Source organism: Paramisgurnus dabryanus, chromosome 18, assembly GCF_030506205.2.
Source record: "Paramisgurnus dabryanus chromosome 18, PD_genome_1.1, whole genome shotgun sequence".
Taxonomy (NCBI): domain Eukaryota; kingdom Metazoa; phylum Chordata; class Actinopteri; order Cypriniformes; family Cobitidae; genus Paramisgurnus; species Paramisgurnus dabryanus.
This window is the reverse complement of record NC_133354.1, coordinates 7,917,707-7,941,857: the sequence shown is the minus strand read 5'-3', so window position 1 is coordinate 7,941,857 and position 24,151 is coordinate 7,917,707. Positions and strand designations below refer to the sequence as shown.

The window sequence follows — 24,151 nt, the reverse complement described above, 5'->3', positions numbered from 1 at the left end:
CAGTTCCTCCAGCACTCTTTTCCGCAACTTGTGAGGAACGACGACTCTCAACCCCCGCATTAAGCACCCTTGTTGGACAGACAGTTCATTGCACTTGGAGATGAAAGGCGAAAGTGCATTGTTATCTGTCAGGCTGACAGCTTGAGTCCCTTTTAGAACCATCTCGACTACTGTAGACAAGATAGTGTCACTCATAGTTTCATGTCGGATATCAGTGGCACTGACTCTCTACCTGTCTGAGGTAGAACAGCTCAACAGCATCTTTTTTCTCTCTGTGTTCCACTTGTAATGGCAGACGGGAAAGACCATCAGCATTTGCATGATGTTCACCTCTTTTGTACTCAATTGTGTAGTTGTGTGCAGATAAAAGCAATGCCCACCTTTGCATCCGTGCCGCCGCCATAGATGGGATTCCATTCTGTGGTCCAAAGATCGTAGTAAGGGGGCGGTGATCTGTGAAAAGCGTGAATTTCCGTCCATAGAGATACTGATGGAATTTTCTGACTCCGAACACGATTGCCAGAGCCTCACGCTCGATCTGCGCATAATTCTGTTCTGCCTTGCTAAGTGTGCGTGATGCGAAAGCTATTGGCTTTTCTTCACCGCTGGGTAACATATGGGAGATAACGGCACCAATACCATAAGGTGATGCATCACACGCGAGCCGAATTTCGTTCTGTGGGTCATAATGTGTCAAGACGTTTTGTGACACTAATTGTTCTTTTGCCTTTTTAAATGCACCCTCACACTCCGAAGACCACTGCCAACGTTTCCCCTTACACAGCAGGGCGTTCAATGGACTCACAATGGTTGCCAAATTAGGTATGAATCTCCCATAATAGTTCAGCAGGCCAAGGAATGACCTCAGCTGTGTGATGTTTGATGGGGTTGGAGCATTAACAATTGCACTTACTTTTTCAGGTGACTTGTGCAAACCTTCAGCATCAATTATGTGACCCAAGTATTCCAATGAGTCCTTGAAGAAGTCACATTTCCCTTTTTCAATATGCAAACCAAACTCTTCCAGGCGTCCAAGGACTGCATCCAGGTTTTCCAGGTGTTCAGCTTCAGTCTTCCCAGTAACAAGAATGTCATCGAGATAGCAATGGACATTGGAAAGACCTAGTAATACTTGGTCCATAGCTCTCGGGAATATAGCTGGAGCCGAAGCAATTCCGAACGGAAGGCGTTTATACTGGAATAGCACTTTCTGTGTGGAAATTGTAAGGAACTTCATTGACTCCTCCTCCACCCTCATCTGGAGGTAAGCATGTGACAAATCCAGTTTGCTAAAACATTGTCCTCCCGCCAAAGAAGCGAACAGGTCTTCGATACGTGGTAACGGATAGTGTTCAATGAGAAGGACGGGGTTTATCGTCACTTTAAAATCACCACATATGCGCACTGCTCCGTTTTTCTTCACCACAGGGACTATTGGGGTAGCCCATTCGCTGTACTGTACAGGTGACAATACACCTATTTCAGTGAGACGGTTTAGCTCCTCTTCGACTTTTGGACGCAGAGCATACGGAACAACTCTGGGCTGACAAAACTTGGGTTTGTGCTCAGGATTCAATGTTATTTTAGCTTTAATGCTCTTCATTTCTCCCAGTTGTTTAGAGAAAACAGCTGCATGTTTCTCCAGAACAGCTCCTAGCGTCTTCAATTTAACTGTTTTTTTTTCTTTCCAGTTCAGTTTAATCTGACGCAGCCATTCTCTGCCATAGAGTGGTGGATAATCGCCATGCACGACATACAAAGGAAGTACAGCTGTCTGTTTGCCCATTTTTACATGAACATCAATTACACCTTCAGGGTTTAATGCTTGTCCTGTGTATGTTCGAAAAACAATGTCAGTTGAGCATAAGGGCAGGTGTTTCAATATTTTGTTATAAGTCTCTGTTGAAATCAAAGACACTGCTGCACCTGTGTCCAGCTCCATTTCAAGTGGTATTCCTTCAACTTCTGGTCTCACAATGATACTGGACTTTTCTCCTGGCTGTGACAGTTTATACAGAGCTAACTCAGAGTCTGTTTCATCATCACTGGATGCTGCATCAGCATCAACGTGGTGCACACTTTCTTTCTTTACATAGCCTTTCTGTCCAGATTTTTTTATTTGTCGTGCAGCTTTTGCTCTGTTCCCACTCTTTGTTTTTCTGTCATAGTTACTCTTCCTGCAAACACGACTGATGTGGCCTTTTTTTCCACATGTATTACAATTTTTGTCCTTAAACCAACAGTCATCATCACTATGGTTGTCCTTACCACATCGTTTACATTTGTTTGTTTGTTATTCTTTAATAAAGACAATGCATTTACCGTCAGTGATCCGCTAAGTTGGTGTGCTTCGCGTGATGCTGTTTCCATGGAGACTGCCAGCTCCACCACTCTTTGAAACGTCAGTGTAGTTTCAGTCAACAAGCGCTTTTGTGTAGCCTCACTCTTTAAACCACACACAAATCTATCGCGAAGTGCATCATCCAAATGTCCCCCAAATTCACAGTGTTCTGAAAGTCCTCTAAGCACTGCAACATATTTACTTACTTTTTCATTTAGCTGACGCTTTTATCCAAAGCGACTTACAATTGCTATATATGTCAGAGGTCGCACGCCTCTGGAGCAACTAGGGGTTAAGTGTCTTGCTCAGGGACACAATGGTGTGTCACAGTGGATTCGAACCTGGGTCTCCCACACCAAAGGCAAGTGTCTTATCCACTGTGCCATCACCACCCATATTGTGTCACCGACACGCCCTCCTCTTGATTCCGGCGATGGAAACGAAAACGTTCCGCGATGATCAGGGGCTTCGGGGAAAAATGTTTGCTTTAGCGTGTCTGTGATGTGCTTAAAACTCTTCTCTCTCGGCTTTTCTGGCGCAATCAGGCTTCGGAGTAATCCGTATGTTTTCCCTCCGACTACACTTAGTAGCACAGGTACTTTCTTGTCGACATCAATGCTGTTAGCTTCTATAAAGTGCTCAAATCTCTCAATATAGGTGGTCCATGGTTCGACACTTTCATCAAAAGCTTCCATATGGCCTATGGTAACAGCCATTTTAGCTAACCTATGTCACTTCAGCTACGCAAAGAAAAGAAAAGTTTAAATGCGCCTAACTACTCACGATTCACTGTGTTTATTCAATCGTCACTTATTTAAGTAGATTTTTTATGCACTTGCAAAACTGTGATATCAGTTCTTGCCATTCTGTTTTAATAACGTAAAAATGGATCGGTGCCTAAACTAAAGAGGAGTCAATAGAAGGATCAATTCAATTCAATTCAATTCAATTTTATTTATATAGCGCTTTTCACAAAAGTCAATTGTTTCAAAGCAGCTTTACATAAATAGAAGCAGTGAAAAGCACAGAAAACGACAGATAGCACAACAGAATACATGATAGCATGAGCAGTTAAATTTGCTGCGGCTATGACTCAATATTATAATTGCACGTATTACTAAAGCAACGTATAGAAGAGGAAGCTAGGTAAAGCCCAAAAAGGCTGCCTCCCCGGGGTGAAAAACCCCCTAGGAGAAAAAAAACCCCGGGCTTTTATCCGAGGAAAAATAAGTCCTAGGAGGGAAAAACCCTTGGGAGAACGGAAATGGAGATTTAGCGGAGATTAAGCGGTTCTGCCGGTGATCGTTGGTCAGGTATCAGCTGGGCATAACGTTGAAGGACGGCCAGTAGATCAGAGGTGTGCCGACTTTCACATCTACCGGGACTGGGTCTGTTTGTCTCGTCCTCGGGTCGAGGACGAGACAGGGAGAGAAAAACAAAATCGTATTAGCGTAGCAGCCGTTCATATGTATTGAAGTGTCACACAGTGATGTGGTTTAACTCAGCTTAGTTCCAGACAGACTAAATATTGCAGCATAATTATGTTATCCACAGTTGAGGATTTAGCAAATTGGGGGCCCAATGCGAGGGTATATATGGTAAATAAGGGTCACCTTCCGATCTTTAAGAGAAAATGAAACCTGACGACCCGTTTGACTAAGGCCTAAAGCCCCACTGTCGTCGTTAATGCAGGTTCAGTGGCAAACGGGTCTATATTGTATACCATTTACAGGACCAGGAGAAGACGCCAAAAACATCGCAACCCGACCATACGTGTTAACCCGTTTGACTAAGGCCGGAAGCCCCACTGTCGTCGTTAATGCAGGTTCAGTGGCAAACGGGTCTGTATGGCATACTATTCATAAGACTTACGATAGCGCCAAAATCGCAACCTGTGCCAACCCGTTTGACTAAGGCTGGAGGCCCCACTGTCGTCGTTAATGCAGGTTCAGTGGCAAACGGGTCTGTATGGCATACTATTCACAAGACACACGAAAGCGCGAAAAACGCAACCCGACCATACATACCAACCCGTTTGACTAAGGCTGGAGGCCCCACTGTCGTCGTTAATGCAGGTTCAGTGGCAAACGGGTCTGTATGGCATACTATTCATAAGATTTAGCAAATTGGGGGCCCAATGCGAGGGTATATATGGTAAATAAGGGTCACCTTCCGATCTTTAAGAGAAAATGAAACCTGACGACCCGTTTGACTAAGGCCTAAAGCCCCACTGTCGTCGTTAATGCAGGTTCAGTGGCAAACGGGTCTATATTGTATACCATTTACAGGACCAGGAGAAGACGCCAAAAACATCGCAACCCGACCATACGTGTTAACCCGTTTGACTAAGGCCGGAAGCCCCACTGTCGTCGTTAATGCAGGTTCAGTGGCAAACGGGTCTGTATGGCATACTATTCATAAGACTTACGATAGCGCCAAAATCGCAACCCGACCATACGTGCCAACCCGTTTGACTAAGGCTGGAGGCCCCACTGTCGTCGTTAATGCAGGTTCAGTGGCAAACGGGTCTGTATGGCATACTATTCACAAGACACACGAAAGCGCGAAAAACGCAACCCGACCATACATACCAACCCGTTTGACTAAGGCTGGAGGCCCCACTGTCGTCGTTAATGCAGGTTCAGTGGCAAACGGGTCTGTATGGCATACTATTCATAAGACTTACGATAGCGCCAAAATTGCAACCCGACCATACGTGCCAACCCGTTTGACTAAGGCTGGAGGCCCCACTGTCGTCGTTAATGCAGGTTCAGTGGCAAACGGGTATGTATGGCATACTATTCACAAGACACACGAAAGCGCGAAAAACGCAACCCGACCATACATACCAACCCGTTTGACTAAGGCTGGAGGCCCCACTGTCGTCGTTAATGCAGGTTCAGTGGCAAACGGGTCTGTATGGCATACTATTCACAAGACACACGAAAGCACCAAAATCGCAACCCGACCATACGTGCCAAACCGTTTGACTAAGGCCGAAAGCCCCACTGTCGTCGTTAATGCAGGTTCAGTGGCAAACGGTGGCAAACTATTTAATGCAATTCATTTTAAGTGTTCATGTAGAAAAGGTTTTTATTTATTTATTTGGTTGGTCTGTGTTATGACCGTGAGTGCTTTGTTCCGTGAAAATAACTATTGCGAGTTAAGAACCTTTACTAGACAAATTATGCGAATGCTTTGTTGAAGAGAAACGTTTTAAGTCTAGATTTAAAATGATCGACTGTGTCTGATTCTCGGACATCGGTTGGTAAATCATTCCAGAGCTTAGGGGCTAAGTAGGAAAAGGATCTTCCACTTTTAGACACTTTTGATAGTCTAGGGATAATCAATAGGCCAGAATTTTGCGACCGTAGTGTGCGTGATGGATTGTATTCTGATAGTAATTCTCTAAGATATGAGGGTGCTAAGCCATTTAAAGCTTTGTAGGTGATTAATGATATTTTAAATTGGATGCGATATTTAACTGGTAGCCAGTGTAAAGATGCCAGAATTGGGCTTATGTGGTCATACTTCTTAGATCGAGTAAGTACCCTTGCAGAAGCGTTTTGAACTAGCTGAAGCTTGTTGACCTGATTTGAATGGCATCCCCCGAGTAGCGAGTTACAATAGTCTATTCTAGAGGTCATAAAAGCATGAATAAGCTTCTCTGCGTCAGATGTAGACAGTATATGGCGTATTTTTGAGATATTTCTAAGATGGAAGAATGCTGTGCGGCAGACGTTGGCGATATGACTATCAAAGGATAAGTTGCTGTCGAACATCACACCTAAGTTCCTAACCGTGGAAGATGGCACCACAGTACAGCCATCTATGTGCAATTTGTAATCTGACATATTATGTTTGTAGCGATTTGGTTCAATAATAAGTACCTCTGTCTTATTGGAGTTGAGCTTAAGAAAGTTATGTGCCATCCAGTCACTAACATCGCTAATGCAGTCTTTTAGCTTAGAAAACGTGTGTGTTTCGCTGGGATGCGAGGAGATGTAAAGCTGGGTATCATCCGCATAGCAGTGAAAACTTATGTTGTGTTTCCTGATAATGTCTCCTAGGGGTAACATGTATAACGAGAACAGGATAGGACCTAAAACTGATCCCTGCGGTACACCGTATTTAACCAGGGAGTGATATGACTCTTCCTCATTTACATAAACAAAGTGATAGCGATTGGTTAGATATGACCTAAACCAGGCTAGCGCCTGACCACTGATACCAACATAGTTTTCTAGTCTATTGAGTAGGATTCTGTGGTCTATTGTGTCAAATGCTGCACTAAGGTCTAGTAATATAAGAATTGAGATTTCACCACGATCGGATGTTAATAGGAGGTCATTTGTAACTCTAAGCAACGCTGTCTCTGTGCTATGGTGGGGCCTGAATCCTGATTGGAACTTTTCATATGTACTATTATTTGTCAAGAATGTGCGTAACTGGCTTGCCACTACCTTTTCTAATATTTTCGAAAGAAAAGGGAGATTTGAGATTGGTCTAAAGTTATTAAGTTCTCCTTGGTCAAGCTGTGGTTTTTTAATCAGCGGTTTAATAACTGCTAGTTTGAAAGCTGTTGGAACGTATCCTATTTCTAGCGATGAGTTAAAGATATTTAGAACCGGGGTTGACACTACAGGGAATACTTCTTTAAGTAGTTTTGTGGGAACGGGGTCTAATATACAGGACGATGATTTGGATGATGTGACTAGTTTAGAGAGCTCATCTATTGTAGTAGGTTTAAATGAATCAAGATGTTCGTATGGTAGTCTAGTGTTAAGTGAACTAATGGGTAGAGTGGTGGCTGCCTGGGTAGCTACGATGTTTTCCCTAATAGCCGAAATTTTGTTAGAAAAGAAGTTCATGAAGTCGTTACTATTGTGTTGAAGTTTACTATTGGTTTCTGTTTGTTCTTTGTTTCTAGTCAGTTTCGCAACTGTGCTAAAGAGGAAACGAGGGTTATTATGATTCTCATTTATAAGCTTGCTAAGATATGTAGATCTGGCGGTTTTAATAGCCTGTCTGTAGTGTTTAACACTCTGTTTCCATGCTGCGCGCCATACTTCTAACTTTGTGCTTCTATAATTTCTTTCCATTTTTCTAGCTGCCTTTTTAAGGGCTGCTGTGTGATGGTCATACCATGGAGCTGGTGGTTTTTCTTTTAATCTCTTTTTTCGAATGGGAGCAACGGCATCCAATGTGTTAGAACAGACATTGTTTAGGTTTTCTATTTCAATATCTAGATCGTCACAGTTATCTGCTACATGTTTCATTTGGGACAGGTCTGGAAGAGTGCTAATAAAGCTATCTTTAGTGGTGGAAATTATTGTTCTGGCTAGTCGGTAGCATGTTGTAGATTGAGTGATCCTATCTAGAAGTACAGTGTATGACACAAGGTAATGGTCAGAAACTGCATCACTCTGAGGTGATATTTCGACGTCATTAATATTGAGTCCGAGTGACAGAATTAAGTCTAATGTGTGATTACGAGTATGCGTTGGCCCTGTCACGTTTTGTCTAATATTGAGAGAATTTAGAACATCTATAAACGCACGTCCTAATGCGTCTTTTGGGTTGTCCACATGGACATTAAAATCACCAACAATAAGAGCTTTATCTACAGTGACTACAAGCTCAGATAGGAAATCTGCTATTTCATTAAGGAAATCTGCATGGTGGCCCGGTGGTCTATAGATTGTCGCTAAAGCAAAAGAAAGCTGTTTGTGGTTACGATCAGTTATTTCCATATTTAACAACATTACTTCAAATGATTTAAATTTTAGCTCAGATTTTTGGTTTACTTTAAACATTGTGTTGTATATTGTAGCTACACCACCCCCTCTCCCCTTTAATCGAGGTTCGTGTTTATAATAATAGTCTTGTGGGGTGGATTCATTTAAACTAATGTAGTCGTCTGCTTTAAGCCAGGTTTCTGTTAAACAGAGTACATCTAAGTTTTGGTCTGTAATTATTTCATTGACAATAGGTTCTTTATTGGTAAGCGATCTAATGTTAAGAAGGCCGAATTTTAAGATTCGAGATTCATCTGTTAATGTATTGTTTTCTAATTTTATTTGAATCAGATTTGTACCAGATGTAACAAGCGGTGCCCTGTATTTATTTGTTCGGGGAACAGATACAGTTGAAATGTGCTGATATTTCGGTAAGATTGACTCGAAGTGCTGGGATATAAGTGGCTTTGACATATCACGGCAGCTAACAGATGGACGGTTAAGCCGATCCGTCTGTTTCCTGACCTGGGCCCTGGATAGTCATACTATATCAGAATTAAGACTATTGATCAGATTTTTAGTGAGTATAGCACTTCCTTCCGATGACGGATGAAGGCCATCTCGGGTTAGGAGAAATGGTCTTCCCCAGAAATGCTTCCAATTGTCTATAAACCCTACATTATGCTGAGGGCACCACTTTAACATCCATCCATTGAGAGACACTAATCTACTATGTGTTTCATCTCCCCGGTAGGCGGGGAGGGGACCAGAGCATATTACATTGTCTGACATTGTTTTTGCAATTTCACACATCTCCTTAATATTATCTTTGGTGATTTCCGACTGGCGGAGCCTAGTGTCATTCGTGCCGGCGTGAATAACAATCTTAGAAAACTTCCGCTTAGCATTAGCCAGCACTTTAAGTTTGGATCTAATGTCAGACGTTCTGGCTCCCGGTATACAGTCGACTATGGTGTTTGGAGCCTCAATGTTAGTGTTCCTGAGTATAGAATCTCCAATGACCAGGGCACTTTTAAAAGGTGTTTCAGCTGGTATACTCCTTAGGGGATCGAATCTGTTAGAAATTGTCGTTACGTTATGGGTCTTAGAAGGACGCTTTATATGACTATGCCGCCTAACAGTCACCCAGTTTGACCGCCGACTTGACTCTGATGACGGAACCGAGCCATGTGTATTTTGATAAACACTATGCGCGCTCGATACAGTATTTGTAATATTTATATTAGCATCTGATGTCGGAACCGAGCCATTAGTCTTTTCGCTCGATAGATTATTTGCGACAGTAACATTAGCGGTTTTGCTATCCTCAACTAGCGTTCGGATGCGCGATTCTAGTTCAGCAACCTTCTCAGTTAACCTTAATACTTCAATACACTTAGTGCATGTAAACCCCTCTATGCTAACAGCAGAAGCTAAACTATACATGTGGCAAGTAGTACATGTTACAATAACAAGCGGAGTCTTACCGCTTTCATGCTGGGCGATGGCGTCTTCGTTTACCCGAACGCGGTCCCCGGAGCTGCATCGCGTGGGGTGTTCGGTTGTGACACCCCTCGGTCGCCTGCGAACGTCTGGGGCCAGGGTGATGTTTGGCTTGCCGAATCTGCGAAGGCCGGGCAGCGGTTCCTCCACAGCTTCCCGATCGCTTTCATGTCGTTCACGGTCCGTGAAGCTGCATCGCGTGGAATGCATGTTTGTTGCTCGCTTGTGGACGTCGGAAGGCAGGGTGAAGTGGGCGCTGTACCTCGCCTTGGATCTGCTAAAACCGGGAAACAACTCCTCCACAGCTTCCCGCTCAGGTGAGGATAGGTCAGAAAAGCATATATCAGATGAATCCGCCATTAGATCGGAAAATGCTAGCTTCAGCCTCCACCGTGTGGATGCTAGCGGGCTATATGCTAACAACACTGGGTGTTTATTAGTGATAAATAGTTTCACGTGGTAGTACTGCTCAATAATCGTCACGGTAAAGTATTCCTATGTAAAACTAATAAGTTATATTATATAAATAGGAATAAGATGGTAAAAAAAAAAGCTTTTAGATGATGAACTCGACGGAGCTACGATGCACGATCTGTTCAGCGTGACGTCACAAACCGGAAACTGGCCGAGATCTACTCAAGCGTGAACCCTGTAATTTCAGTGATTTTGGACATTAGGGGGAACATTTTTTTTTGTATTTTATTGTTACCATAGTTACAACCACAGACTTCATATACCCACCACCTCAGTTTTAAACTAAGGGCTCTTTGGAATGACATTAAGTGGGACCTAGGCTGTTACAGTATGTTTAATTGCATTTTTTTCATATGTGCAGTTTGTTGTTCATATTAAGCTGTAACTCATTTCACATTTACTTGTTCAAATGAAATAAAATTCAAATAATAATTTCTGAACATAGCATTGCATTTGTGTTTAAAAAATTAGTTTTTGACTTGAAACAGTTGCATATTAAACTTAAACTTAGCTTATCCTTCCTATTTTGTTGTTTTTTGGGGGCGTGTTAAGAGTGGGATTCTGTTAGGTGGTCCTCAGAAAAAAACTGGAAGATAAAGTGGTCCTTGGGCTGAAAAAGTTTGAGAAACACTGTTCTAGAGCATTAGAGAAAACTATTCATGCATTTATTTTTTTCTCGGCTAGAATATTGTAACTCACTTAGGAGCCAGGATGTTGACTGGCACACATAAACATGATCATATCACACCAATTATTTTCTCTCTCAACTGGCTACCTGTACATCTTCACATTGAGTATAAAATCTTAGTGATGGTTTTTAAATCTCTAAATGGGCTGGCATCCTCTTATCTTTCAGACCATCTAAAGCACCACATTCCTACTAGATCCCTTACTGTAGGTCTTCTGATCAGCTGCTTCTCTTTGTCCCCAGGTCTCGATTACACTTAAAGGGGACCGTGCTTTTTTGGTCATTGGTCCCAAACTGTGGAACTCTTTACCTCACCAAATTAGAGCTGTAAAGTGTCTGTTTTTAAAAAGAAGTTAAAATCCTACTTGTTATCTAAAGCCTTTACCGCCTCTTGAAACCTGTTTTAGTGCCGTGTTATCTTTTACACTTTATGTTTAATATACCATTCTTTTAAATAATGTGTTTTTTTTTCATTGCTTATTTAATGTATTTATGATGTAATTTTTAAAAATGCTTTGTACAGCACCTTGGACAGCGCCACGCTGTAGTTGTGTTTTTAATAAAAAAATAAACTAAACTAAACTAAACTAGAACTCTTTGAGTTTCTGCTCTACTGTGACTATGAGGTGATTGCTGAAGTTGGTTATTTGTTTTCTTAGAAAGGACTTTTGTTGTAAATGGCAAGAACCAAAAACCTCAATGTATTGTGTGAAGTAGTGATGGTCGTTTTCTAAGCACTGCTTCATGAGGCTTCGAAACATTTACGAATCTTTTGTTTCGAATCAGTGGTTCGGAGCTTGTTTCAAACTGGCCCAAGTCACGTGATTTTAGCAAACGAGGCTTCATTACGTCATAACTGTTTCGAAACGTTTCGAAAATCTGATGGTTCACCACTAGGGGGAGTTGATCACATGACCAGTGTTTAATATGTTTAGGTAAACTCGGGTCAGTTTTATTATGCAAGTTCATAAAACATTTATCCTTCTAACTAATAACATTGCCATTTTGTCTACTTTTTGTTTATAGACAGATTTAATGACAAAAATGTGCATAATTAAAAGGGTAGTTAGTTTTAATGATTTGTTTGCCCTAAATAAAACTAAAAACACATAATACACTTTTAACTCTGTCTTAATTAAGTTAAATACATTTTTAAACATATTTTAATAAAAATCTTGCTATTATTTTGTAAAAAAAGTGTAAAATGTTTGGACATATCTGCTTTTACACTATTTTGACCAGCAGGGGTCGTCAGCGTGTGTGGTGTTTCGAACTGCTTCGAAAAACTGAATCAATTTTCGAAGCAATTGGTTGAAATGTAGGGTTCGGAATGTAGTGAATAGTTATAGGTGCGGAAAGCAGCAGGCAGTCGGTCAGAACTGAATGAGATGCTTAGTTGTGAAAAGAAGCACTACAGGACATAGTAAAGGTTTTCTTGCTTTACTGAAGACTTTGTTGAATTACAAACTTGTGTGTGGTTTTTCTGTAACAAATTGAACATAAAGGAAATAAATATATATAAATATGTACACAAAATGTTTCTTATTGACAACTTAAATAATTAGCAGTATTTAGTCTGAATAAGATCTAAGTAGGTCACATAACCATAGTTAAATAACACTGGGTGACGATTCCCTGATATACCAACAGAGGGCGCCACCAACACGTGAATGCTGCATCTCTGTGCTTGAACACGCAAAATTACGTGATATATAATTATCTGACTGCTACAGATCAATCATCAACTAAAATAACACGAACATCAAATAATAAACCAGATTGTGTTTCATAAACATCCCTTAATGTAGTATAACACAAGAATACGTTGATTTACTGAATGATGTTAATGATATAAGCCTCATAACTGTCAATCATTATGAGCTCTCGTGTAACGTCTGAATTTCAGCAAAAACAGAATATCTTGTTAATATAAACTTACTTTGCATGTACGCACACAGCAACTCAATACACACTTGAAGTTAGATTTAAATGAAGCTTAGATTAGTTAGTTTGCACGCGATGAGTTTCTCACGTGCAGCACCTGCTTTTTCTCTTAGAACAGTTTCTTCCTCTTTCTGTGACGCTCTGATGACGTTGCGCTTCCTGATTGGTGTAAGGCATCTGAGATATTTAGGACCTTTGAGCCTTTTGAACAGCCGCCCCCGAATTCAAGAGTTGAATTCGCTCATCTTAAAAGGTCTGTATCCTGACATCAACTATCCTCAGGTAAGGCTGGAAGCTGAATGAGTCGAGCTACCGGTCGCATGTATGTCCTATCCTTAACTGCCACATTAGCTGCTCGTACTCTGCCATCTGAACTTGGGAACACCTGAGTGATTTTTCCTACTGGCCACAGGGCACGAGGTAGTTGGGAATCAACGATCATAACCACATCACCAATCTCCAACATTTTCTTGTCTGACTTCCACTTCTGGCGTACTTGGAGACTGGGCAGGTAATACTTAAGGAAGTGCTTCCAGAAATGATCTGCAAGTAGCTGGCTGTGACGCCAACGTCGACGACTCAACATCTCTGACTCTTGGTAGACCACCTGTGGTAAAGAGGTATCTCGTCGTCCAATGAGGAAACAGTTCGGTGTAATTGGGTCAATGTCAGCTATATCAGAGGAGGTATATCCAAGGGGTTTGGAATTAAGGATACCTTCCACCTCCATCAGGACTGTTCTCAGCACCTCTTCTGTGACAGTCTGCGCCCCGATGGTCACTCTGAGAGCCGATTTGATCGATCGGATCTCCCTCTCCCAGCAACCGCCGAAGTGAGGTGCACCTGGTGGGTTGTAAAGGAACTTGATCTGTTGGCTGGCAAGGTGACTCTTTAGTTGACTCTGTAGGGCATCAAAGGATTCGCTTAATTCACGTTCCCCTCCTTTGAAATTAGTTCCCTGGTCACACAGCAACTCATGTGGCTTTCCTCGCTGAGAGATGAACCTTCGTAGGGCCATCAGGAAGGAGTCAGAGTCCATACTTGTGAGAATGTCAATGTGCACTGCTCTTATTGTCATACACTTAAAGACTATGCCCCATCTCTTCTCATTACGACGGCCAATTTTGATGAGGAAAGGCCCAAAGCAATCCATGCCTGTTGAATAGAAGGCTGGTCTGAAGTACCTTTGTCTGGTGAGAGGTAGATCGGCCATAAGAGGCACTTCTGGGCGGCTTCTCCATTTCCTACACTCGACACATTGACGTTGATGTTTGCGGACTGCTTCACGACCCCTTAATATCCAATATGTCCTCCTTATGTCTGCAAACAACCGCTCCGAGCCAGGATGAAGCAGTTTGTTATCGTAATCTCTGATAACTAATTGAGTGACAGGATGTTGAGGGTCAAGGACAATTGGATGTACTATATCTGCCTCTAAAACGTCACAATGGCGCAAGCGGCCACCTACTCTAATAAAACCTGAATCTGTGTCTAGTTCAGGGGAGAGTGAGGCTAATCGGCTGGTGGTCAACACTGGCTTTCCTGACCTCAGGAGGCTTAACTCAGTAGGAAAAGACTCAGCTTGACATTGACAGAGGACTGCTCGTTGGACATCTCTCTGGGTGTCAGCACATGAAGTATAGGCCGCCCCATGAAGCTCCTGACCATAGGCATTTAGGTATTCTGAGAGGGTGTTGTACTGCTCTGGCTTTGGCAAGGGCGTAGTTACATTTACTGATGCACAGAAAACAGACTGTTTCAACTCACTGCTTTGTGTTTCGGAAGGCAAGGGGGGTTGTTCAGGCCAACTATCTGGGGGCAGCTTAAGGAAAGGCGGTCCTTGGCACCATCGGCTCCTGGCTGAGAGGTCTCGAAGGGGTTTGCCTCGAGTTATGTCGTCTGCTGGGTTGTCACTGGATCGAACATAACGCCAGGTAGCTGATGCAGTCAACTCTTGGATCTCTGCTACTCTGGTTCCCACAAACACCTTATAACGACATGAACTGGACAACAACCATGTGAGCACTGTAGTGGAGTCTGACCAGAGTGTGACAGAGTGGATGGGGATTGTAAGCTCAGTGACTAAAACCTGAGAAAGTTGTGCACCACTAAGAGCTGCACACAACTCCAAACGAGGTATGGACTGCTGCTTGCGAGGGGAAACACGAGACCTGGCAGCTACAAAGGTAACTTCTACGTCACCCTTAGTGTTTTTTGTCTGTAGGTAGGCTACTGATCCATATGCCTGTTCCGATGCATCACAAAACACGTGAATCTCATGTCTACAGGATGGTTGATCCATCTGTGAACTGAAGTAACATCTGGGCAGGGTTATCTCCTCTAATGCACTTAACTCTTTCTCCCATGCTGACCACATGTCAAGTAAGTCATCAGGTAACTGTGGGTCATCCCAGTCCCTCCTCTTATCCCACAGACGCTGCACTATTATTTTGGCTCTTGTCGTAAAGGGAATGATGTAACCGAGGGGGTCATACTGACTTGCCAGAACACGGTAAATGTTGCGCATAGTCACAGTAGAATAGGATGTACCTCTGTGCTTGTAATGCAGTGTGTCAGATTGGCACTGCCAGTGCAGTCCAAGTGTCGACTCATGGACGTCTTGTTGGCCTTGACGAAGCCAAAGATCACAGGTGTTGGATCTAGATTCAGGGGGAAGGTGAGTGATTACAGACGGACAATTGCTGGCCCACTGTCGAAGTTCAAAGCCTCCAGATGACAGAAGTGAACAGAGCTGATCAACTAAATCTTTAGCTTCTTCCTTGGAGGTAAGACTATGTAAACAATTGTCGACATAGAAGGACTTCTCAATAACATCCCTGACCTTCTCCCCAGGCTGACTGTGATCCATGACATGCCTTTGCAGGGCGTATGTAGCGCAACAGGGGCTGCATGTCGTGCCAAAGGGCAGCACCTGCCACTGATACACATCAGGATATTGCTCTGGTTTTACATCCCTCCACAGGAATCGAAGTAGAGACTTGTCATCAGGAAGCAGCCTCACCTGGTGAAACATACCTTTAATATCACTGCTGATAGCTATGGAGTGCTCACGGAAACGCAGTAATACTGCCAACAATGATGGGCCTAGTGTTGGTCCTGGAAGGAGGAATTGATTTAGGCTTTGACCTTCATAATGAAAGGAGCAATTATAGACAACTCTGAACTTTCCGTTATGTTGCACTATATGGTGGGGTATGTACCACGACTCATTGGAGCTGTTCACCTCGCTTTCCTCCAGCTTTACTGCATAGCCAGCGTCTACTAACTTAGTGATCTCAGTTTGGTAGGTTAAAGCCTGGTCGTGGTTCCTAAGCAGCTTCCTTTCTACACTTCTGAGCAGAGGGAGAACAGCATCTTTGGGCATGGTTAAACTTGGCATGTTCTGTACCCGAAGCAGTGGTGTGGCATAACGCATTATTCCATCTACTTCCACTCTTACAGTTTTCTCCTGCAGTAGTCTAACAGCATCCTGATCCAGTTTAGATCGTGTCACAACCTTGTCATTGTGGTAGGGAACTACATCCATTTTCCATAGTCTCTCAACGTGATCCAACAGGTCTGAGTTGGGGAGGACAGATGTGAAAAAACATTGATGAGAATTGACTCCATGCTGAATCTCATGCGTGGGCCCTTGTAAGGTCCATCCCAGGCGGGTCTTAACGGCTGCTGGTCCACCAGGTGGGCCTAACAGAACAGGTTCAATGGGAGTGATTAGATGTGGGCAGTCTGAACCAATTAACAGCATAGGTTGCACTTTATCGATCTGTTGTAGGGGAAGGCCAGCTAGATGTCGATATCTCTTTTGTAAGGATACCACTGGGTATGTATGCTCGGCTAAACCTAGTCTGTCAGCTGTAAATGCACCTTTGATATGGAATTTCTTGTTAGGGTTAGACACAGGAGACACTGTGAAGGAGACGGCCGCCCCATGCAGGACCTGCTGATCTTGTTTCACTGTTCTCAATATAAGGTCTTCTGACTGCCCCTTGAGATTTAACTGCTGAGCTGCGGCATGGAGGAGGATAGTCCTTTCTGATCCATCATCCAGCACTGCATACGTCTCCATTGATTTATCCCCATTTGTAATGATTACCTTGCTCAGTTTAAGAAGGACTCTGCGGCTGGTGACAGAACGGTCCACATATAAGATATCCTTTGTGGTGCTCACAAGACAGGTGGTTTCATTAGGTTCAGGCTCAGAGCTGGTATCCACAGCTCGCTCATTAAGCTCATGTAATACGAGGAGATGTTTCCTGTTGCAAGTATTACACAGTGCTTTCAGAGTGCATCTGGATGCCTGATGATTACGACCGCATCTCCAACAGCGGTTATTCTTTCGAATCCATGACTCTTTCTGATCTTTAGTCAACTCTCTGAAATTAAGACATCCATTGAGAAAATGACTGGAATTGTCACAATAAGGACAGTAAGCATGTAATTTTCCTCCATACTTGTTAGAGCTAGATCTAGACTCCGAAGCAGGCACTCTGAGTTCACGGTCTGTTGCAGGCTTCTCTGTGCCCAGCAGGATGCTCATCGATTTCCCTTGTGACTTTGATTCATGACGAGTATCTCTTCTCTTGGTGGATGAATCTGGAGCATGGATAGCTGTTTTGCCTGTATCATCCTGAACTTGAAGTTCATATTCTAACCAGTCTGCAAAATCCAATAGGGTAGGAACAGTAATTCTTAATGGGTGGACATGCCTCTTGAAACTAGTCCTGAGCTCATGAGGGAGTTTACCTTGTAGTCTAGACACGTGCGAGCCACATTCCAGTTCAGCTGCTCCTTCAGGTCCCAACTGCTCCAACATACTCACTAGAGAGCGCACACGGAGCGCAAATAACTTGAATGCTTTAACATCTCCTGGCTTAATGTTTGGACCTTCCAGTACCTCTGTTATGTTTCGCAGAACGAGCTTGTGAGGTTCACCATACATCTTCACAAGGGCTCGCATAGTGTCTGTGTAAGGTCTAACTGAATTGCAGTAGGAGTCTGCCACCAGCAGGGCTTCCTCTACCATCAAATGATCAGTCAGGATCTGATATTTGAAGCACTCACTTGCATCTTCTGGCAGGAGGTTCTCTAGTGCCATCCGCAGTCTCGAGAACTGTCTTGGGTCAGCTGCTGTTAAGCGAGGTATTGTAGGAGTTGGCCCCCTATAAGCTTTCTCCTGTTCATGGAACTTTATAGCTCGAGGTGTTATCCCAGTTTGGGGTAGTCCATGCATCTCCTGCTCCCCTGAATAATGTCCATGTATGACTCGTGGAGTTTCATCTTCATAAAGGACAGCTTCAGCAGGCTGTGATGCGTAAGCATAAGATCTTTGTGGGGGGGTATGATGGCTCATGTGCTCTGATCTGGGTAAAAATGTCAAGTCCCTCATCTCTCTGGTCAGCTGCTCAGTCTGAACTGATCTACGTGGAACGTCATGGGAATATAGTGTATGTTCACTCTGGGTGGCAGATAGCTGCTGCCTCTGTCTGGATGACACACTAGTACGCGGGGCTGCTACTGGGGTTACTTGTGGTCTAGGTGCCTCGGCACGTGTTGCTAATTGCTGTATCTCCTGCCTTATGTTGGAGTTCTCTGTCTTGAGCCCTTGTAATGCAGACAGGATCCCAGGTAGGATGTGACTATGCAGCTCATCATTGCCTCTCTTCATCTCAGCCCACATAGACTTAATTTCAGATAACTGTTGTGATTGCAGATGCTCATCATCCTCTTGCCATTCATCTTGGACATCTAGATCATCTAAATATGATAACTGGCTCTTTGGGGAGGATGATCTTGATACAGTATCTGTCCTCAGTGGGGCTTCATCCCTTACAGCTTCATTTAACCGACTAGTTGGTAATGCTCTTTTCACATTCTCTGTTCCAGTAACATCATAATCCGCTAAACGTGCAGGCGGCCTTATTTGTCGTCGAGGTCTGACAACACGGGGATCTGGTTCAGAATGGGATGTCATCTCTCTGCTGTGATCCGCATCCGGCTCGAAGGACCAATTGAAATGTAGGGTTCGGAATGTAGTGAATAGTTATAGGTGCGGAAAGCAGCAGGCAGTCGGTCAGAACTGAATGAGATGCTTAGTTGTGAAAAGAAGCACTACAGGACATAGTAAAGGTTTTCTTGCTTTACTGAAGACTTTGTTGAATTACAAACTTGTGTGTGGTTTTTCTGTAACAAATTGAACATAAAGGAAATAAATATATATAAATATGTACACAAAATGTTTCTTATTGACAACTTAAATAATTAGCAGTATTTAGTCTGAATAAGATCTAAGTAGGTCACATAACCATAGTTAAATAACACTGGGTGACGATTCCCTGATATACCAACAGAGGGCGCCACCAACACGTGAATGCTGCATCTCTGTGCTTGAACACGCAAAATTACGTGATATATAATTATCTGACTGCTACAGATCAATCATCAACTAAAATAACACGAACATCAAATAATAAACCAGATTGTGTTTCATAAACATCCCTTAATGTAGTATAACACAAGAATACGTTGATTTACTGAATGATGTTAATGATATAAGCCTCATAACTGTCAATCATTATGAGCTCTCGTGTAACGTCTGAATTTCAGCAAAAACAGAATATCTTGTTAATATAAACTTACTTTGCATGTACGCACACAGCAACTCAATACACACTTGAAGTTAGATTTAAATGAAGCTTAGATTAGTTAGTTTGCACGCGATGAGTTTCTCACGTGCAGCACCTGCTTTTTCTCTTAGAACAGTTTCTTCCTCTTTCTGTGACGCTCTGATGACGTTGCGCTTCCTGATTGGTGTAAGGCATCTGAGATATTTAGGACCTTTGAGCCTTTTGAACAGGTTCAATTGATTCGAAGCTTCGAAAAGCTTCGTTTCTCCCATCACTAGTGTGAAGCTTGTTATTGGCAATTATCTTCTGGAGGAATCACTGTGTATTCATTTGTGGTCTTCACCAGTGGATTAATTCCGTTTTCTTTTGACCTTGGAACTGAGTGTTACTCCTATTGCTGTGGCCTATTGGCAGTGTTGAGGACAGCAGGCCTATGGACAGCATTCCAGTTTACTTTGTCTTACCAATGTGGAATTGGGGATGTAATAATTGCATCAGACTCAAGTATTGCTCTGGACTTTAAACTCTAAAATTATCATCTAAACTTAAGTGTTTTGAAGACTCATGAAGTGGTTTGTTTATATCAGTTGTTTTCTTTGAATATGTTTGGGAGCATATGTGGGATAAATAAAATAAGATAAAAAGATCCTTGGTTTTGTGAAAAGGTTATTTAACAGTACAGCTCGATTATCTGTTAAATCCCCTCAGAGTAATATCAATATTGAGAGTGTGTTACAAACTGTAATTATTTTATGTTATTTTCTAAACACCAAATGGCCGAATTCAACACATAACAATCAAAATTTTAAATCAAATTTAGATCCTAAATTATGTGAATTTTTCATAGAAATGTGATATTTACAGTCAAGCTAATGGTATAGTTGAGGAATTGAGGTTAGGGTTAGAACGAACCTTTCACTTATCTCTACAATATTAAAGTTAACTGTGAGGTCAGACAGATTAGTGCTGAAGTTTTAGGGTTCATTTATTAATCATTGCACAGAAATGAAACTGACTGAAAGTCAGATGACACAGGAAATATTCAACCGTGAACTTTTTAATTTACATATGTACTATCAGTTAATAAATAAAAACCAAAGCATTGCTTGGTCTCTGCATAATTCTTTCATTATTACAATCTGCACGTAATGGAGACTACGCTAAACATGTAGAGCCTGTCTGAGGTCACTGTAAAAATTGACCAGACCGCTGGCCATCGCTGTGTCCACCGCAGACTGCGGTAACATTCCCCGCAGGTCAGTTTGGATGTAGCCAGTTAGTAAACTGTGTGTAGAATTCTCCTCTGGAATGCAGAACCAACCACACGGGTGATTAAACCCTCGTACGAAACCCTGTTTGTGTTCATCATGGTCAACGCTCACACCTGTAATGACAATAACAACATGACATTCAACCAATGACTTCCACTACAAGAATCACTTCAAAATTAAAGGGGAAAAAGGCAGTCTTTATTTTTTCAACATGCTGAACCCCTAACCCTGCTAATATTAAAGCAGCATAATAAAACACAGCAGGCACTACGTGCATAGTAGAAAACCACAGACAAATATGAATGATGATTTATTTTTCACTATCATATTGTCTATATTTTATGGTGCTGGGAATAGGCTTAGGGTTAATGAGGTGTTTACATTTACTACATTTAAATAGCCATTAAAAGTGAACCCAACATTCAACAAACAGCAAGCTACTGACCGCAGGATAGCAGACCATTCTCATAGTCTGTAGTGTACGAAAAATCCACAAACTCTCGAGGAGAAATGATATCCCACAGTTGTCCTGCTGTTGTGTATTTCACAACGCAACAGCCCTGCAAATAACAACAAATCTTGATGGGATAGTTGAGATATTTTAATTTAATATTGATTAAATAGTCAGCTCTAACTTATATAATCTAACTAAAGCATGAGATGTGAATTCACCAAAAGTATTAAATATGAAATTTGCCGCAGAAACAGTCACCTTGATATTTGCCAAGCTGATAATAATAATGCATGTGTTTCATCATATAGACCCTTAACAACATGGATAAACAATCACTAGCTGCCATTAACCGTTGTACATTAACACAAAGATATATTTACCTCGTCAAGTGTTTCTACAATCTCCATTGAAGTCATTAGACTGTCCCAGTTTAATCTGCACGGCCCGGGCCGGATATACTCCACAATCCTCTGGGGATTCTCTGCAACTCTTCCCTCTGCTTTATACCTACAAAGAAAAAGAGACATTTCCCATATTATGAATGTGTATTAGAGGTCACCGGGGTGTGAAATCTTACTTCCTGGTGGGTCACTGTCCCATAAAGATCAGACACTAAATACAACAAATCTGCCTGCACTTTAAACCCTGACATAGAGATCTGCATCAGAGTGCAGTGTGAAGGACGAGATTAGATGGGTGCGGGCGTTGAGCGCTAGACACTTATGTTGTGGATGTTGGGGGATTATATGTTGATTTGCGGGAACATTTTAAAATAAAATATCCAATAAAAAACCTAATATGTAACTTAAATAAATTTGTTACATCTTTCATCACAAAGTTAATGTTTACACTTTATCACGAGTAATCTATATCTCTTTATCTCGAGTAAGCATGATACAGCAGGTGGATCTCGATCAGTGCAGTACATAATGCAAAGGCCAAAGATTGAGGTCTGTTGCGTCCTATATGTGCAGTTTTTAAAAAAAGCCAATCTTCTCTGACTTTAAATGACAAGTAAATCAACATGACAAGAGCACTAAAAGATGAAACAACTAAAATATCTGTTGTTGGTGCCCATCCTACACCATCATCTCTGCCCAGGGCTTCCTTAATTTACATTTAGCAAACGCTTTTATCCAAAACGAATCAGCACCTTGTTAGCCAACAATCGCTATAAATTTTTGCTCATTTTCTGTTCCTTTGTTATTTTTCACAATCGGGAACGAGTGGTAAAACATTGCATATTAAAAGATGAGCGTGCAAAAGCAGGATGTATACTAACTACAGAATTTCGAAGGCTGGACCAGGAAAATAATATTGATTTTTGTTTTTTGCAGGAGCGGGGAGAAAACCTGCAAAAGTGCTGAGAGCAGAATAAAAAAATCTATCGCGCACAGGTCTCTGACCTGAAGTCTATAATTAGCCGATTCATACGTGTTTATTTCTGCAGGAAGGTGGACCTCTAGGGCAGGCGCTTGACATTAAGACTCACAGAAATCCACCAAATTCCTCCGAACGTTTCCTCCAAACGGTCACATCCTTCTGAAGAAAGCAAACAGACCATGTCAAGCTGAAAGACTGAAGCGAAAGTCAAACAGATGGACAGACACACACAGGAAGAGAATTAAAGAAGAATTTACTGATTTCTTTGCAACGTTCCACTCAGTTGCGTTCAGGTGATGATATGACACAAGAGTTTCCTCAAGTTTAGATCTCAGAGAACCAACATGTGACAAACTGCTCATCTGAAACACAAATTAATGAATAGGTTGACAGAGAGCTGATAAGGCTTTCCAATGTCATAGCATTTGTTTTATACAGTGCTGATGAGAGGCCGTGCTTCATCGTATGAGTGGATGGATTTAGTTTCTCTTGATATGCTGAAAACTGCATGTCTGGCTACTAATCAGTAACCCTAACCATAACACATCATAAAGAGAAGACCAAGGAGAGGGTAAGCCTGCTCCACAGAGTTAATGGCATCCCGACGTGGCTGTCATCACCACAGAAAGGATCTTCAGTGCTAAATAACACAAACACTGTGTTCACCTTACACACTTCACACACAATACATCATCATCTTGCAAAAGTCTTGGGACAGACGTTTTTCTGCAGCCTGATCTGTACTGAGGATGGACAGACTGGGTGCTTACAGAAGGTCATTTCACCTCTACAATTATCCATTTATATGACATTTATTCATCCAGCATTCCTAGCTAAAGACACAGAAATATCCAAAGAACAAAGAGATTGTTTGAAAACATAAAGAACAGTTCCGAAAATGAGGGAAAATATGAGCAACGGTTGTAATTTTTAACTTTTTTTAACTTGTCTGTGTTGAAAATAGATTGTTGTTAATTTACTGTGACAAGCAAATATTTGCACAAAATATTGTTCACTTCCAACATTTCTGTCGTACATTATTGCTCAAATATGAAATGCTAAGCATTTACTCTGGTTTCAAAGGAATCGTTTGGAAACTAGTATGACATTATTCAAATAGAAATACATTTGAATGTACTAACCTATCTTTAATAACTACTTTTGTTGTTCCTTGATTTCCTGTATTTTCTTTATTTCTACAACGTAAGAGCTGCTTTATATGAAACAATAAGTTTAAACCTTTTAATAAATCTAACAGGTAGCTGATTCAAGTTCATGCCTGTCAGAAACAAACTCGACATGAAAATAAGACTTTATTTATTTAAAATATTTTACTTTTATTCATAAATGACATGTAGGACTGTGGTGTTTCTGACATACCGTGTCGCAGGCTTTGATCTCCTCCGTCGCTGATGTTGATCATCGTGTTCTGTCAGATTCAGTTGTTCAGACACAAATACATTCAACAGAGCTGATTGGTCGAAAGAAACGAGCGGACTTCAGACTCGGAAGCTGGTTGGCTATTCACAACTCGTACGTTCTTAAGTCAGACTGAGTCAGACTTTACGCAGAGCTGCGCAGACTGATCGTACTATGACATTAGAATATAGCTCAGCATTACTTAATTTAAAGGAGTCATATTATGAGATTTTTTTATGAGATGTCAAATAAATCTTTGGTGTCACCAGAGTACATATGTTTTAGCTAAAAA

At 41.8% G+C, this 24,151-nt stretch overlaps 3 protein-coding genes across 8 annotated transcripts; all 3 read right to left on the bottom strand.

The window, feature by feature from the left end:
• Positions 1–3,562: 3,562 nt before the first annotated feature.
• Positions 3,563–10,199, bottom strand: LOC141281029 (uncharacterized). The gene has a single exon (XM_073812613.1). It carries the CDS (start codon positions 9,940–9,942, stop codon positions 8,620–8,622), a length of 1,323 nt encoding a protein of 440 aa, XP_073668714.1. The 5' UTR covers positions 9,943–10,199; the 3' UTR covers positions 3,563–8,619.
• Positions 10,200–12,059: 1,860 nt separating this feature from the next.
• LOC135721369 (uncharacterized) lies at positions 12,060–19,559 on the bottom strand. 3 transcript variants are annotated; one of them, XM_065243555.1, is made up of 3 exons: positions 19,448–19,559; positions 12,786–18,889; positions 12,060–12,227 (listed from the first exon to the last, which is right to left on the bottom strand). In XM_065243555.1, exon 2 carries the CDS (start codon positions 18,678–18,680, stop codon positions 12,957–12,959), a length of 5,724 nt encoding a protein of 1,907 aa, XP_065099627.1. In that variant the 5' UTR covers positions 18,681–18,889; positions 19,448–19,559; the 3' UTR covers positions 12,060–12,227; positions 12,786–12,956. The 3 variants fall into 3 exon arrangements, 2 of the variants coding, with proteins under 2 accessions (XP_065099627.1, XP_065099626.1); XM_065243554.1 differs by having other exon boundaries at positions 19,346–19,466; XR_012335381.1 differs by lacking the exon at positions 19,448–19,559 and having other exon boundaries at positions 12,684–12,797.
• A 740-nt stretch (positions 19,560–20,299) lies between these two features.
• Positions 20,300–23,915, bottom strand: stard4 (StAR related lipid transfer domain containing 4). 4 transcript variants are annotated; one of them, XM_065243556.1, is made up of 6 exons: positions 23,821–23,915; positions 22,698–22,802; positions 22,550–22,599; positions 21,438–21,564; positions 21,049–21,163; positions 20,300–20,716 (listed from the first exon to the last, which is right to left on the bottom strand). In XM_065243556.1, exons 2-6 carry the CDS (start codon positions 22,800–22,802, stop codon positions 20,493–20,495), a joined length of 621 nt encoding a protein of 206 aa, XP_065099628.1. In that variant the 5' UTR covers positions 23,821–23,915; the 3' UTR covers positions 20,300–20,492. The 4 variants fall into 4 exon arrangements, with proteins under 4 accessions (XP_065099628.1, XP_065099631.1, XP_065099630.1 ...); XM_065243559.2 differs by lacking the exons at positions 22,550–22,599; positions 22,698–22,802 and having other exon boundaries at positions 23,821–23,860; XM_065243558.2 differs by lacking the exons at positions 22,550–22,599; positions 23,821–23,915 and having other exon boundaries at positions 22,698–22,800.
• Between the last annotated feature and the right edge of the window lie 236 nt (positions 23,916–24,151).

Bases quoted from the DNA above. Each gene is read 5' to 3' on its own strand.
- LOC141281029 (XM_073812613.1), bottom strand. From the start codon at position 9,942: ATGGCGGATTCATCTGATATATGCTTTTCTGACCTATCCTCACCTGAG.
- LOC135721369 (XM_065243555.1), bottom strand. From the start codon at position 18,680: ATGACATCCCATTCTGAACCAGATCCCCGTGTTGTCAGACCTCGACGA.
- stard4 (XM_065243556.1), bottom strand. From the start codon at position 22,802: ATGAGCAGTTTGTCACATGTTGGTTCTCTGAGATCTAAACTTGAGGAA. The intron at 22,600-22,697 runs GTAAATTCTTCT...TGCTTTCTTCAG, and splicing joins GGAACGTTGCAAAGAAATCA to AAGGATGTGACCGTTTGGAG. The intron at 21,565-22,549 runs GTGAGTCTTAAT...TTTTCTTTGTAG, and splicing joins GAGGAATTTGGTGGATTTCT to GTATAAAGCAGAGGGAAGAG.